Source organism: Numida meleagris, chromosome 7, assembly GCF_002078875.1.
Source record: "Numida meleagris isolate 19003 breed g44 Domestic line chromosome 7, NumMel1.0, whole genome shotgun sequence".
Lineage (NCBI taxonomy): Eukaryota > Metazoa > Chordata > Aves > Galliformes > Numididae > Numida > Numida meleagris.
The window spans coordinates 20352370-20367733 of NC_034415.1; the positions used below are offsets into that span (position 1 = coordinate 20352370).

A 15364-nucleotide genomic window follows, 5' to 3' on the forward strand; every position below is an offset into this window, starting at 1 on the left:
CAGGCAATAAGGTATCCCAGGCACCGTGAGGGGTTGGGGGAGATCCCCCAGCCCTTGGTCAGGGTAGAAGGCAGTGCTGGGTGATCAGAGCGAGGCAGAACTCTGGGAACATCTCCAGCTCCTTTGTGACCCCTTCCAGGCATCCCCTCTCTCTGCACCTCCTCTTTGGGGCCACCAGCCATTCATCTCCCACTCAGCCCAGGGCACGGCCACAAGCACTCATCCAGCCCCAGTGCCGGGGGGCTGAGTCCGCAGCGTGCCCTATGGGAATGCATTAGGGATGCGGGTGGCCCTGAGCAGGGCCAGGCTGGCTCCCAGCAGGGTGAGGTTGCTGGCAGCACCGCTGCGCTCTTCGAAAGAGTCAGGTGCCGTGAGCCAAGGCAGAAAGTGGCAGCGAGGGTGGCAGAGGGTGAAAACCCCATCCCCAGGCTGCTCAGGGATAAGAGAGCTCCCTTGTCCCCCGCAGGGCCCTTGGCATGCAAGGCTGTGGGGCACAGGTCTATTCTGGGGGGGTAGCAGGATCCCTCCCCAACCCAAGGCATGGAGCCACACAGGGCTGCTGGCACGGCCAAGGCTAGGTGAAGTCTTTGGCAAGGGCCATCCCAGTGACTCAGAGGTGGGAGGAATGTGGAAAATGCAGCTGGGCCACCGGGCCACGTGAGCGGCAGGCAGGGCCGGGCCTGCCAGTGCAGCGTGGCTGCAGTGCCGCGTGCGCCAGGCCATGCAGCCATGCTCAGCGGGCTGTGAGCACCCTGCTGACGAGGCGGCACTGGGCCTCATTACATGCGTGGGTCGCTGGGATGGGTTGAGCTCGCCCTCCTCTGCTGCGTTAAGCAACCGCATGGCACGAAGTGGCTGCCCACACACTTCAGGGGGACAGGGTGGTGGTGGCAGCTCCGTCGGTGGTCCCCAGTGGCCGAACCAAAGCCTCTGGGCTTGTAGGGTGGTGGAGTGTGAGGAGGGAGGACACCAGCTCCAGGACATACCCCTGCCCTGGTGCCCATGGGAGATGTGTGTGGTCACACCAGGCTCCAGGCTCCGTTCCCAGCCCTCTCCTGGTGCCTTTAGTCCCAAACATACCTCACGCTACTGGGAGCATTAAGCTGTCCAGGGACCACCCCACCTGATCCTCCCGGAATGTTCATTTGGAGGTGACACAGCTTCCCATCTTCCAGCCTCTCTAGAACACAGCAGCATGGGTGCGGGGCAGCCCTAGAGACCAGCAGGAAGCCCTGGAGCACCGGTATTGGCATGCAAAGGTGCCTTCAGCCAGGGATGGAGAACGCCCCAAGGAGCAGAGTGCAGCAGCTCCGTGGAGCCCTGCCCTTCAAGTGCACCTGGGCAGAGCTGGTGAGTCCCTCTGGGCAGGGTCCTAGAGGAAACAGCCAGGGGATTTAATGCTCCACGGAGAGAAAAAGGCTGCAGAGAGGTGGGTGCGTCTTTCCTGGAACGTCCCAGGAGTGTGGGGCAGGACCTGGGCTGGTAGCAGAGGCAGCAGTGGGGCAGCTGACATCCAATTAGCCAGGGTGTTCAGTCATCAGATTAAAACCGGGCTGCTAAAGGCCATCAATGCAATCAGCAGCAGAGGCCAAATTCAGGCTGCAAAACACAGAGGAGTTTGTGGCATCTTCCCTTTCTCATGTGTCTGTGCTGAAGACTGCCTCCTGGACTGGAGCCACGTTCTGGGGGTCCAGAGGGCACTGAGGGACATGGTTAGTGGGCATGGTGGTGATGGGTTGGGGCTGGACGAGGTGAAGTTAGTGGTCTTCTCCAACTCTAATGATTCTATGAAACCTTGGGGAAAATGATCAGGTGATGCTTGCCTGCTTGCCCCCGTCCTACCAAAGGATGACTTGGGGAGGCAAAGAGCCCAGGGGCAGAGGGGCTCAGGAAGCATGGAGCTGAGAGCATCCCCAGCACCATGGCATCGGGGCAGCACGTGGTGGAGCCCAGGGTTACCTCCTGGTTCAGGTGTTTGGAATTCAGGGTGAGAAGAGTGAGGTGAAGCCGTAGCGGGGATGTGGGTGCCCATGAGCAGCGAAAGCCCAGAGTGAAGGAAGCCGCGGGGTCAAAATGAGTCAGGTGCGAGTCACTGAGAAACAAAAGGTGAGACGCTGGGATAAGAAAGGTGAGTGACTCAGAGTTTCCACATCTTCCAGATAGTGACCATGGGGGTGGCTAGGGGCCGCTGGGACCCCACTCACCTGGAACCAGAGCTGGAAGGAAGCAGCAGTGACTCTCTGAAGACTCTGAGCCCCAGGAGCTTGTAGGGCTGATCTGTGCCCACTGTTGCCCGTGGCTCCCGTCCAATGCTGCCTGCAAGGCATCGGGTGCCTGGGGGGGGAGGGGGGCGTCCAGCGTCCAGCCTGGGAACCTGGGCTGAGAGCTCATGCCTTCTTGGAATCCTCTTGGAGTCTCTTTGAATGAAACAGGAGAGATTTCCCCCTTATTAGCGGGCTCTTAATCACGTTCTTTTTTTTTTTTTTTCTTCTTCTTCTTCTTTTTTTTTTTTTTAAATGGGGCTATTGCACAACAGGTTGAGTAACAGCCTAATAACAGGCTGTAAATCTCAGTTTGCTCTCCGGGAGATTACAGATGTTAATAACAGATAATGACCCACAACTCACGAGGAGCTTCTTTCAGCCGTCCCCTTTGATCCCTCTGCTCTGCCCCTCGCTTTACCCAGCCCCCAGGAGGGCTGCAGGGAACCCCCCAAAAATGCAAGCAGATAGCAAACACTCCCAAGCCTGGCACCAAGCCCAGCTTGCTGGATCCCAGCTTTTGGGGTCCCCATATGCAAACACTGGTTGATGCGACCCATGGGAGCTGAGCTCCTCTAGCCCCAGACCTACTGCTGGGGGTGTTCCCTGCCCTGCACACCTGCTTAGTTGTATTTGCTTTTGGGATTTCTGCAGCCACCCTGCAGTGTTGGCAGCCCCACATACCCCCTCCATGTGAGTAATTCCCTGGAAATGCCCCCACTGTGGGAACCCACCCAGAGCAGAAATTCACACCTCACCAGAAGATGTGATGCCCATCCCATTGCAGGCTGGAGATGAGGATATGGTAGGACCAAAGGAGCACCCTATTAGGGATGTGTCCCTTCACTGTACCAGCACCAGCTCAGCCACAGGCAATGCTCTGGGGACAGGGACAGCTGTGAACAGGATCCTACTGTCCCGCAGAGGCTGGCCCATCTCCTCTGGGATGCACTGGTGGGAGCAGGAGGATGGAGGGACCTGTGGGCAGGGTCACTGAGGGCAGTGAGTCACCACGAGCTTTCCCTGCTGGGGTGGGACCTGTGGCTGCCCCGCATCCCGCTGCACTTGCCCAGCACCCAGAAGCCACAGGCATAGCAAAATCCCATCCCTAAGGGCTCCCCAGCTGGCAGAGAGCAGGTAGGACAGGGCACTCAGTTTCTCCCCCCTGCTCCTTGCAGGCTGTGGGGTGCTGGATCCCTCTAATACAAGAGATCCAGGATTGCTGTGCTTACCCGCACACTGCGTACACGTCAGCACCATATAACAGGCACCGGCACCATGGGGAAGGATGGAGCAGCAGCTGTGTTTGCTGTGAGAGGCGACTGGCGACCAGGAACAACAGGACAGCGCCCAGACGGCGCCGAGGCACAGCAGCCAGCACCCATGTGCCACCCATAGGTGCTCCTGTGCACGTTGAACTGGGTCACATCAGTAGATGGGCATGGATGATCTCCTGATCATCCCATCCGGGTGGGGTCTCGTCTGCAGCCACTGCCTACGGCAAGAGTTATAGGGTGACCCAACAAGGACACGGGGTCCATAGGGCCACCATCCTGCAGCGTGAGAAACTGGCTTTGGATGCAGGCATGGCTCAAGACTGTGCTGCATGTGGGAATAGTGCAATGTCATCTGGGAACATGGGGCACTGTCCTGCCCACACCCGGGGAAGGTGCTCGGAGGGATGCAGGGATGGTGAGCAAGGAGGAAGGCACTTTCTCAAGAGGAAGAGGTGCTGGCAGCTCCATGGGCATGCCTCAGGGATGCAGCAGCCGCAGACCGGCCATCCTGTCATGCCAGCCATCCATCCAGCCCAGCCCGACACTCCGTTAGGTGGCTGTCCCTGTCGGTATGTGGCACCAGGGCACCGGTCCTTTCCCTAGGGACACCTCGCAGACGTGGTGAGAACAGTGCCACTCCCTAGCACAGGGAATGCAGTCCAGTGCTGCCCCAGCCAGTTCATTTCGGATGTGGTTGTTAACCCTGCATGTTAATTGCAGTGTATATGTGTGTGTGTGTGCACCTTCCCTTGCACCATCCCCAGGTGAGCACGGGTTAGGGTTAGGGCTAGAGTTAGGGGTCTGAGGGCATCCATGGGGCAGTACCCTCACCTGCGGGATGCCCAGGATGCGGGTGACAGCCGCCCGGGCACTGATGAAAGGTGGCAGAGGGGAGCTCTGCGGCTATAAGGGCCCGGGAGTTTTGATGTGCAGAGGCCTCTGATTGCATTAGCTGGTTTAGTGCCCGCTGCTCCCGCGGCCCCGCTATCAGGCGCAGACGAGCTGCTAAAGGGCCCAGTTCGCATTTTACATGCAAATGACCCTGCAATTGTGGACTCGGAGGGAAGAGAATCCCCAAATCAGCCTCGGTGGAAGCAGACCTGGCCGCAGACCAAAAGGTTCCCGGGCGGCTGGAGCGGCCCCTTAATCTGCGCATTGATGCAGCAGCAGCCGCTGCGTTCCCGCAAATGAACCCATTTGTTGGAAGTGTCGATTCCCGGAGGTGACTCCTGCAATCCGCAGCTCTGTCCCCGGCCGGGCTGTCCCCATGTCCCCCATCATGCCGCTTATGTCCCCAGGGCAGGCGGCTTTGAAGTGCATCAGATTGCGCTAACGCTGAGGTGCATCCACAAAAGCCGCTCCCGGAGGATTCTCGAGGGCAATCCCCCTCCTAAGCCCGAAGAGGAGTAGGAGCCCCCAGGTCCCCCACGAGCCTCAGCGTACCCCCAGGTCCCCACGTCTGTTGTGGTCCCCTTTGCACAGGAAGAGATGGCGCAGATTCATTATGTCAAACCCCAATTTGAGCCGCTGTAGGAACAGCCGGGCTCCCTAAATCCTGACAACTTGGAGTGAAACTGGTGCTCTGCTGCCCTGGGAACCCTGCACTGCCCCGCGGCTCCCACCTGCGCCAATCCCTAGCCCAGGATAGAAGAAGAGATGTGGGGCTGCGCATGAGGGGCAGAGGTGGGGACCTCACGACCTTACCTGCCCAAAGCACCCAAATCCCCCTGAGAACCCCTCTTCCTCACCTCCAGACTTTGCCATGTGCCACTTCATGTGTGTAATGAGCTCAGTCAGATCTCATTCTTCCAACATCTCTGGAAGGGAGACTTGGAAAGAGCCCCCCAGGTGCACCCCACGTTGTAGGGAAGGCAGGAGAGGAGTGGGAGACCTCGGTGTCCCATGTTGTCACTCACAGTCACGGCCACTTTCCAAAACAAGGAGGCACATGAGCAGGTGTGCAGCACGCAGCCACGCTGTCCAGCCCCACAAAACCGCTTTGTTGTGCTTTGATGTCGGTGGAAAATTCCCTGTTTGGCTGGGGATCTGGGGAACCCAATGTCAGCCGCACTCGGTGAGGGACTAAAAGCATGTTTTGCTGGAAAGAATTTTCCTCTCCTGATTGGGGAGGTAACATCCGAACCTTATTTTCCTTTCCAAGCTGGGACACATGCCAGTGGCACCGAGAGGTCCCGGGGCCCTGGAGGAGCCATGGGATGCAGCAGCTACACCAAGCCCCTCGCTGGCACATGGGAGGCACTGGGGAGACCAGCGCTGGGGAAAATGGATGGGGCTGGAGGCAGTGTTTGTGTTCAGGGCTGTTTGCCTGTTGTCCAAACACAGGCTGAGATCAGGGGATGCTGCTCCGTGGCAAGGTGCATCCCGCAGGCAGCACCAGGGCATGGCATCCTGGGGAGCAAGGAGGGTTCGTGTCCTCCATAGTGCCCTCAGCCCCTCTGGGGTCACAGTCCCTTGGGGAGTGTTGCACAAACATGGCTGTCCCCTCTGGAATGGGGCAGGGAGAAGCACCCCCATATCCTGGCATTGCCCCCAGCTGTAGGGTGACCCTTGGCCCTGGAGTGGTAGTCCACTTTGGGACCGCGCTGGAGGGCAGTTCCCTGATGCCTGCTTCCCATGAGATGTGAGGTTAGGGCAGGAGAAAGTGGGTGTTCCTCCACCTGGGCCACACACGGAGCGAGGAGGAGAGCTGAGAGTATGAGCTGGGGGTGGCAAAGCACCGGCTTTCCCCTAACCCTCCCCCACAGGGACGGCCCGCTCACACTGAACTGCAAGTCCCGGCAAGTGGGCTCCCTCCAGACGAAAGTCTTGCGAGAGCCTCTCCTGGAGGAACCCCGCCACCCTCCAGCCCCAGAGGAAGCTCTGGGATTGAAGGCTGCGATAAGGATCTCCCTCCATCTTTTTGGCTGTGAGTGCTGCCCAGAGATGCCAGCAACCAACGTGGGCAACATGGGACCTGGCACAGGTGTGGGCGAGCTCCAGGGCTTCCTGAGGACTTTGTGTCAGGAAGCTTTGAAGATTGATGAGCACTTTGAGGCAACCCCTCTCTATTCCTATATGCAAAGCTCAGAGCTTGTGCAGAACATGGGCATCTTATGCTTCCCTTGTACACGCTACGGCCAGGCTGCCTGCTTGGGGGCTGCACAGAAACCCCTGTTCTCCATCACCTTTTTGCCTAGATTTCTCTCTGTCCACCTTTGGACCAAGAGCACTGGGTGCCCTTCATCCCCTGTTCACACCAGCACTGTCAGCGCGAGCAGGGCAGGGCAGCAGCAGGCTCTGCTTGAGTGACTCACGCTGCGACTCATGACACGCGGCGTATGTCAGGGCTTTTGGCTCGCTGTATCTCAGGGCTTTCCATTTGTGAGAAAGAAAGTTTCTTTGCGAGCCTCTCTTCCAACACTGGAGGGGATTCTCCTGCTCGCTCACAGCCCGTTGGCCAGGCGCTGGGGCAGGGGACAGGGACATCGTGAGTGCCTGCCCCAGCACCGCTGCCCGCCCCGGTGTGGTTTTGCTGCTGCTGCGTTTGCTCACAGGGTTATCTGCTCCACAGCTCGTGTTGGTTTTGGCATGCAGCGCCGGGACCACACCTACTATTTAAATACCACAGCCAAAAGGCTCTGAGGGAGGGAAAAAAAAAAAGAAAAAAAAAAAGAAAGAAAACGAGTATGAAATATTTGTTGCGGTTTGGAGATACACACACGCACGCACAACACAAACACAGCAGCCCGGCACCAGATCACTGGCGGCCGAGGAAGGAAGGCTCGGGCTAAGATTGTCTTCAAAACCACCCTGGTGGCGGAGTGTGCTGAAGGGAAACCCTTGGGTCTAGCATTAGCCCCCACTGCGTGCAAAGCCAGAGTTTTCTCCTGGGCCAGGGTTGGGGAAACTGGGGCCAGGGAGCAGTGCCAGCCCTTCGCGGGGGCTGGAGGGGGAGGACAGGTGGGAATCTCCCATCCCCACAGGGAACTCCCTCTGTGGGGTCCCATCCTAAAAGTTCCCACCGGGGTGGCTGCATCACGTCCAGACATCCCTGGGGATGGTGATGTGGGAGTGCTTGGTGCTGGCAGGGGAAAAACGGGCACCGAGTAGGCTGGGGGGACTTGGAGACATGGAAGATGTGTGCCCTACAGGAGGGGGCAGGAATCAGCCTGTCTTTAGGCCCAGAGGCCATGGGGACAGCCAGGACAAGGTGACAGGCAGCAGTGCCACCTGCACTCGCCCCTGCCCAGCGCACCTTGCCAGGAGCAGGTGGATTACCGCCACGTTCCTTTCCCTGGGCTCCTTCCTGGAGAAGTTTTCCCGATGATCTCACTGGATGCACAGTTCTAAATTGTTTGCTTGATTGTTTCATCATCGGAGGTCAATTAAAGAGAAGACGAGTTCCTGTCGCCCTGCTGCTAACCCCTTCACTGCCAGAGCCCCAGAACAAAGGAAGGAATTGGGCTTGGGCTTGGGCAGCTTGTATTCCCATTTGGATATTTCCAACAAGGGAGCATTCCCAGGGGCCGGGCTCAGCAGTGCAGTACATGGGCTGGGACAAGGAAAAAAAATCCATCCTTTTGTTGTGCATTGCAAAGCTGTGTAGTAACAGGAGGGTCCTTCCACTCAGCACTGGGCCATTCCTCCCCCGTGCCACCAATGTGCCCCGATGCAACACAGCCACACCTGCACGGCACTGGGCTGGCAAACACCGTGTCCCTGCGTGGAGAAGGGTGGATGAGCACAGGGATGGGCTGCAGTACTTTCCCTGGTTTAATGTGTGTATGGGAAAGGGAGGTTGTACCCACCCACTGTGAGATGGAGTTAATTGGAGGATGAATCCCTTATAGCACCAACAAGGGCTGAGGGATGGAGGCTGTGTGGGGGAGAATGGCTGAGATTGGATTCTTTGAGGGACATCTCCAGCTTGTGGCATCACCCATGGGGGCTGCAGTGTCCTGTGACTCAGGGCACCTCCCAGCACCTCCAAGTGCAGTGCACACCCAAGGGGGGAAGACCCCATCCACCGCACTGCTCACCCCCGTGGCTCCACACGGGGCCTGGTGCTTTCAGCTTTCCTGTACCAGTGAAAGTTAAGCAGTGGAGGAAAAACGTTGCTGTGTGTTATAGAGGAAGAGAGGTAAAAAGGGCAGGAAATTTGCACCATGTCCATTTCCCCTTGGCCCTGGGCCGCTGCTCATTCCGGATTTGGGATTTGCGTAGGCAGAGTTAAAAATAACAGGGGTATATAAAGAAAGACTCAGAAGGCTGTGCTGGCCCCATAACAGCCCGGCCGGCAGCCCCAGCCGTGAGGGCACAGCCAGGGCTCAGGCCGGGAGCGGGCGGAGATCAAAGTGGGATGCGGGATGTGGGATGTGGTCCACAGTGAAGTGTATGGCGAGAGCATGGGACACCCAGCTCTGCCTGCTCTGTGTGACATGGCAAAGCGTGGGGCAGGTGGCTGTGCCACTCCTCGGGGTGCACTGGCACCAGGGAGCACTCACGGGAGAAGTGGACATGTGTGTTCTCATCATCCGACGTCACTCCTGAGCGCTGTCCCTCCGCAGCGCTGGCTCTGCAGTGATATTCACCAGGAGGGATCTCAGCCAGCGGCCCCATCCAAAGGGGACCCACAGCGGTGGTGTAGGGGTTGCTGCCCCCTGCAGCCCCCAGCCCCATCCATGTGTCCTGGTGCTCCCCAGGCCCGGGGCAGGCAGGGCGGACACAGCAGCTCGCTCGGCCGGTGCAAACGAATCTGCCCTCTGTGCCCTGATAACATTGTGTTTGTTGCCGAGCGGGAAGAGCCTGCCAGCACACGATAAGAGCAGATGACTTTATTCTGGACCCGCTCCGGATTGAATTATGCTTTAATTTCATTTTCAGTTCCTCTTTTCTTTCCAGGAGGGGAAGGGGGCTTGGGGAGGATGGAGGGAGGTCTGGGGTCTCCTGGACTCTTCCAACCATGTGCCAGACCCAGGCAGAGGGGGGGACCGGCAGTGACACCCCACTCCCTACCCCCGGGTGTCCCTCCAGCCTGGGGTCATCCCCACAGCACCATCCCGCAGGACCCCCTTGGGGCTCCAGCTGTGTCACCCACTGCAGCCGAAGCTCTCCGGGCTGTGATGCCGTGGCCAATGCCACAGGGACTCTGAAGTTCCCCAGAGGAGAGGGGACACCGGGCACCAGTGCCACCCGTGGCAGTGCACACCCCAGTACCCACGGACATGCAGGATAACCATTAACCCTTTACTCTTGGGCCACTGCCGCGGCGCACAGCCCTTCCTTCCCACTGTTTGCTTTCCCGCCGAGCTGCTGTTTGATCTTGTCTGATGCCATCTCCTTTACAGTCTGCTGCAGCGGCCAGGAGATAATTCGCATTTCCTAAATGGGCTTCTGTCAACAGCAGGCTGCGTGCGTGCCGTCTGCCTCCGGCTCAGCCCATTCACATCCACTGGGGCTCCCCGTGCAGTGCTGGGCACGGTGCTGCCCCTCCATGCTGCCACCCTACAAGGTAAGCATCAGGATTTCCCCAGGGAACACCCCACATCTCCAAGAAACATTGGCTGTGGAAATGAATCTGATCTGAGAGGCGATGCCTCTCCTGGAATAAGCTGTCAAAAGCGCCTGGAAAAGGGGAAAGCCAAGTGGGATGAGCGCTTATCTCCTGTGGCATCTGCTCTCACTTATCTATAAAAGTTTTGGGCAGGAACTGCCTCGCTATTAATAATTATTTGGACAAGAAACAAATAATGGGATTAGCCCGTGACTTCAACGAGGCACTCCGGGGGCCAGGCCAGCGGCGTGCCCGCACACCTTGTGCCTTTCCCTGTTCAGAGGTGACTTTTTCAGGGCAAGGACGTGGCACCCATACCCTTCAACCCATTGGGTGGCCCTGCCAAAGCCACTGGTGGTGGGCACACAGCGCCAGGCAGAGCCCCAGCGCGTACTCTGGAAACGAGGGCAGGGATTCTTGGTAAAAGGGGAAGATCTGAATCGTTGTTGTTCCACGGGATTACCGAAATAATTTATTGCAGCGCTCCACCCTTATAATTAAAGCACGGTGATGAAAGCAACTGGTAGGGTGGCTTTGGATCCAGCAGCGGCAGCGCGTGTGTGTGTGCGCACCTCGGGTGTTTATGTGTGTTTTTTTTCAAATTGACTCCTCGCTTCTGAGCAGCGATGGCAGCAGCCCGAGTTCTTAGAAAGGTATCTTGAGATGGAAAGCCCCAGAAAGCAGGGAGACAAGCTGGGAGAGATAAGGGCTATTGCTCCTCGACAAGCGCAACAGAAACCGGGCCATTCCTGGTACTGCCTGGAGGGAGGCCAAGCGGAGCACTCTCGCAGTGGGACACACAGCGTGGCCCACAGTCCCCGGGTGGCCACCCAGAGCCCTGTATCTCCGTGCCACGTCCCCACTTGGTGGCACAGAGCGGGGCACCCTGCATGCCGGGAAGTCCCAGTCCGCTTACTGCTGAGAGAAGCTCTCAGGGGGACGGCACCGTGCTGGGGCTCGGTGGGGTGAGCAGGGTGGCACGGCAGACTTACGCCCTCTGCGTGGGGTGGCTGGAGGCTTTGCCGTGGTGCTGGTCGCCAGTAGGGCAGGCAAACGTCCTGCGGGGCTGCGGGGTGCGATGAGGCGATGCAAGCGGGCTGCCAGCCCCTGGTGCGGTTATCTCTGCTCGCACACGCACCCTGCGCTCAGCCTGATGGCAGCTGTGCGCTCCGGGCTGCTGATTGCACCACGCAGGGGACGCAGCCTCATGGTCACCGTTACAAGATGCGAGCGGTGTGGGGGCACCGGGTTGCAGCACACCTGTGTGCTGGCCCTGCTCTCTCCCACTCGTGTCCGAGGACACCAGTGTAGGTCAGGCAGCACCGTGCCCCCCTGTGCTGCGCGTCCTGGCTCTGTGATCCACGCTGGCACCCTCTCCTCTCGCACCGTGGGGTAGGGCACAGACAGGCCCGGCCGTGCCGTGACACTGGGGGTGGTGCAGAGCTGGGGACCCGGCTCCGCGACCCACGCCGGGACCCCGCGCTCCGGGTGGGGGCTCAGCTGTCACCCCTCGCCCGGACCCGTCGAGGCAGCTCCACGGAGGAGGGCGTGGCCTGAGAGCAGGGGGCGGGGCGTAACCACTTCGGTGCAAGCCGGGCCAATAGGAACGCAGCCATGCTGTTAACAGCTTAGGGGCGCGGGGCGGCGCGGAGCAGCGCTGCCGCCGCCGCGGGGAGCGGAGCGGAGCCGGGCCCCGCGCACCGCGCTCCCCCCAGCTCCGTGCCCTGTCCCGGCCCGCCATGGCGGCGGCCGTGGACGAGAGCGCGCTGCCCTCCATCTCCACCTTCACCAACCTGCTGCCGCTGGAGGAGCGGTCCGCCGACATGCTCCACGTAAGCAGCGGGCACTGGGGACGGAGTGCCGAGAGGGGGGTGTTGGGGTCGGGGGCGCTGGGTCCGGTGCTAGGCCCCCCCCGCCGTCGGAGGGCGCTGCTGGAGCTGTGCCGGAGCGGTGCGGAGCCGTCGGGTGGGCTGGGAGGGCCGCCGCCCCGGCAGGGGATACGGGTGGGGGAGCCGTGCCCCGCGTCCCGTCCCTGACTCCGCTGTCCCCGCAGAGGATGCTGCAGCAGGACGGCCCCGCCGCTGCCGTGAAGCGCGAGGAGGACGACTTGGGCAAATTCGTGGATTTGGACTTCATCCTGGCGCACACCAGCAGCGGCGGGCAGGGACCGCCCGGCCCCAATTACCCTCTGCCTGAGACCCCCGAGAGCTGCGGCACCACGTACGATAGCGATGGCTCCTACCCTACTCCGGGCAAGTTCCCGGCGCCGTACCCCGACGGCCAGAGCCACAGCTACGTGGCCGAGCTGCTCACCCCGGACCTGCCCGTGCACTGCGACCTGCAGCGGAGGGAATACACGGAGCTGCGGGTGCCCGGCGGCCCCCACCACCCGCACCACCACCACCCGGCCCTGCACCCGGCCCTGTCCCGTCCGCTGCCCCTGGACCCATCGCAGCCTTTCGGGCCTCGCATCAAGAAGGAGCAGCCGGAGGAGCGCGCCTGCATGCTGGGGCTGCCTGGAGGCGAGTACCTGGGACCGGGAGGTGGCGAGCACAAGTCTCCCCGCATGGCACCGGGCCCGGTGTCAGGGCCACCTCTGCCGTATCCTGGTTTTGCCCACGGCCGCTTGGGGCCCCCCGAGGAGCCGCTGCCCGGGGCCGACCCCCACCTGCTGGCCGACCTGCCGCCTCACTATGCCGTGGCGCCCCACCGCTACGCGCCCCACTTCGCCCCCCAGCCGCCCCCTCAATTTCATGGACACTTCAGTGTTTTCAGGGAGCCCCTAAAGGGGCCGGGGCCGGGCCCGGCGGGGCTGCCCGGGCTGCTGGTCACGCCACCCAACTCCCCGGTGCTGGAGTATTTCCCGGCCGGGGGCCCCCCCGAGGACTGCAAGCCCAAACGCGGCCGCCGCTCGTGGGCGCGCAAGCGGACGGCGACGCACAACTGTGAATACCCGGGCTGCGGCAAGACGTACACCAAGAGCTCCCACCTCAAGGCGCACATGCGGACGCACACGGGTAAGGGAGCCCCTAGTGGGGCGGGCGGGGGTCGGGGCACGGGGGGATATTCGCACGATCACCGCGGTGGGGTCGGATAAAGGCGCGTGGAGGGGACGCTCTGGCGTCGGAACGCGGTAATAGCCCCGACGGTGGGGTGTGTGGATGGTCCCCGCGGTGAGGCCAGGCTGGGGTGGGACCTGAGAGGCAGGGGGGCCCTATGTGGGGCCGAGTGTGCTCAGGACCCCGAGGTGTGAGGTGCGGCACATGGGTGCCCGAATGGATACGAAGAGGAGTCCCACAGCTGGACTGAGGATGAACAGAACGGGGAGTCCCCATGGTAGAAGTGTTCTGGTGTAGCCCCGTAGCAGAGCTGGGATGTAGCACGTGGTGAGTGAGGTTCCATGACGGGGCAGGCGAGGGGGCAGAGGCACGTGGAGGGGTTCTGGCAGTGGGGCAGGGGCGGGCCTCACGCTGAGGCAAGCAGGGGAGCAATACACTTGGGGAAGGGTGAGAAGGTGGGGTGAAATGAAATGTGGGTCAGGCGACGGCACGCGGTCTGTCTCTTTTCTATGAAGGAGCATAGGAGTGGTGGGCAGGGACCCCCTCCATAAACCAGGAGGGCTGGGAAGGGGGAGTTGAAGGCATGCGGAGTGCTGTGCCCACTGACAGCCCTTCTCCCCACAGGTGAGAAGCCCTACCACTGCACCTGGGAAGGCTGCGGCTGGAAGTTTGCCCGCTCCGATGAGCTGACCCGCCACTACCGCAAGCACACAGGACACCGGCCCTTCCAGTGCCACCTCTGCGAGCGGGCGTTCTCCCGCTCTGACCACCTGGCCCTGCACATGAAGCGGCACATGTGAGCCAGGGGCTGCAGGCACGCTCGGCATCCCCTCCACCGAGCGACTCCCCGGAGCAGCTCCTGCTGTAAATAGCGTTGGGGAGCAGCCCGGCCCTCCTCGCTTGTAGCTGATAACTATTTTCTCCTCCTGCCTCTGCTATGAGAGCAGGGCTCGGCTGCGTGCTGGGGAAGGATGGGCTGCTGTGGGGTGGAGGTGAGGAGCAGAGCTATATGAAGTCCCTTGGCCTGCTCCTGTTGCTGGAGGGCTGGTGCAGCAGGGATCTGTCCCCAGAGTTCCTCGCTTGTATTTGGCATTGGCTTCAAAACCTTCTCCCTGATCCTGGCACCCTGCAGCTCTGGGGATGGTGGGAGCTGATTCTAGCCAAGCTCCTGCTGGAGATCCATGTCCCACAATTCTGGGTTCTGCTCTTCTCGGTTGCAGCCGTCAGAACAAACCTCCTGGCCCCGAATCCTGGAGAGGATGGGGTAAGGGTGGGACTTGATCAAGGGTATAAAGGTTTGCAGGGGTCGGCAGCACAGCGTTGCATCACACAGGGAGCAGGGTGCCCCCAGAACCAGCCTGGGACCACTTGGGTGGTCTGATCCTACCCCCGCAGTTCTCTGCTTGGGAGCCCAAATGGTTCTCACCAATGGTCTGCTTTAGTTTGTCAGTTCTTCCCCTCAGGATGACACCAGGTACTGCTGTGGCTGCCTTCCCCATGCTGCTTTTTTAAAAACATAGTGTGTAAAGGACAGTGAGTCCAGCTCTGAACGCCCAGGTCTCTGCTATACTTGAAACTTTCTTAGAGGGAAAAAGAGGAAAAAAAGAAAATGAATCTTTTTATGTGCAGCTTCTGCAAAGCAAGATGTAAATTAAACAAAGCAGTAATATATAATGTTTCTGTTTTTTAATATATTTTTTCTTCCAGCTGGGAACACAGATGAGTCTCAGCTTTGGGAAGTGCACTGTTCCTGTCTGTGTATATTGTTAATTAACATTTCTCTGCTTGGGCACGTTAGGTCTCTCGCACTCCGAAATGTTACTTTTCTTTATATGCAAACTGTTGAAATATTGTGATCTGCTGTATAATAAATAAACAAGACGTAAACATGAAAGAGCCAGGAGAGTTTACTTTAAAGCTGTCTTCTGAGAGGAGTGGGTGAGGCCGGGCTGCTTGTCAGTAAATATTTACATCGATGTTCATTTCTGCTTAAGTTAGCTGCGGAGGATCGATGGGGGAACGCCCAACCCTCGGCATCCGAGCGGCATCTCCTGTGCAACAGCTCTTGAGTCACCCCACTTCCCCGTGCCTCAGTTTCCCTAATCTGCAGATGGGGCAATTGCGGCACAGGGATGGCATGACCGGTCCTGCGGTGAGTCACAGCTGAGGGGAATGGCAGCAGAAACCCTCCCGGCAGCCTCACTGGCTCTATTG

General features: G+C 59.9%; 1 protein-coding gene across 2 annotated transcripts; it reads left to right on the forward strand.

Annotated features, from left to right (window-relative positions):
* KLF17 (Kruppel like factor 17) lies at nt 9678-15044 on the forward strand. Of its 2 annotated transcripts, none has more exons than XM_021405335.1 (3): nt 9678-10049; nt 12145-13108; nt 13775-15044. In XM_021405335.1, the coding sequence occupies exons 1-3, from the start codon at nt 9924-9926 to the stop codon at nt 13948-13950; spliced, it is 1266 nt and encodes a 421-aa protein (XP_021261010.1). In that variant the 5' UTR covers nt 9678-9923; the 3' UTR covers nt 13951-15044. The 2 variants fall into 2 exon arrangements, with proteins under 2 accessions (XP_021261010.1, XP_021261011.1); XM_021405336.1 differs by lacking the exon at nt 9678-10049 and adding an exon at nt 11721-11923.

Coding starts and splice junctions, on each gene's coding strand:
- KLF17 (XM_021405335.1), top strand. CDS start 9,924: ATGGGCTTCTGTCAACAGCAGGCTGCGTGCGTGCCGTCTGCCTCCGGC. Junction 10,050..12,144: donor CCATGCTGCCACCCTACAAG/GTAAGCATCAGG, acceptor CTGTCCCCGCAG/AGGATGCTGCAGCAGGACGG. Junction 13,109..13,774: donor GCACATGCGGACGCACACGG/GTAAGGGAGCCC, acceptor TTCTCCCCACAG/GTGAGAAGCCCTACCACTGC.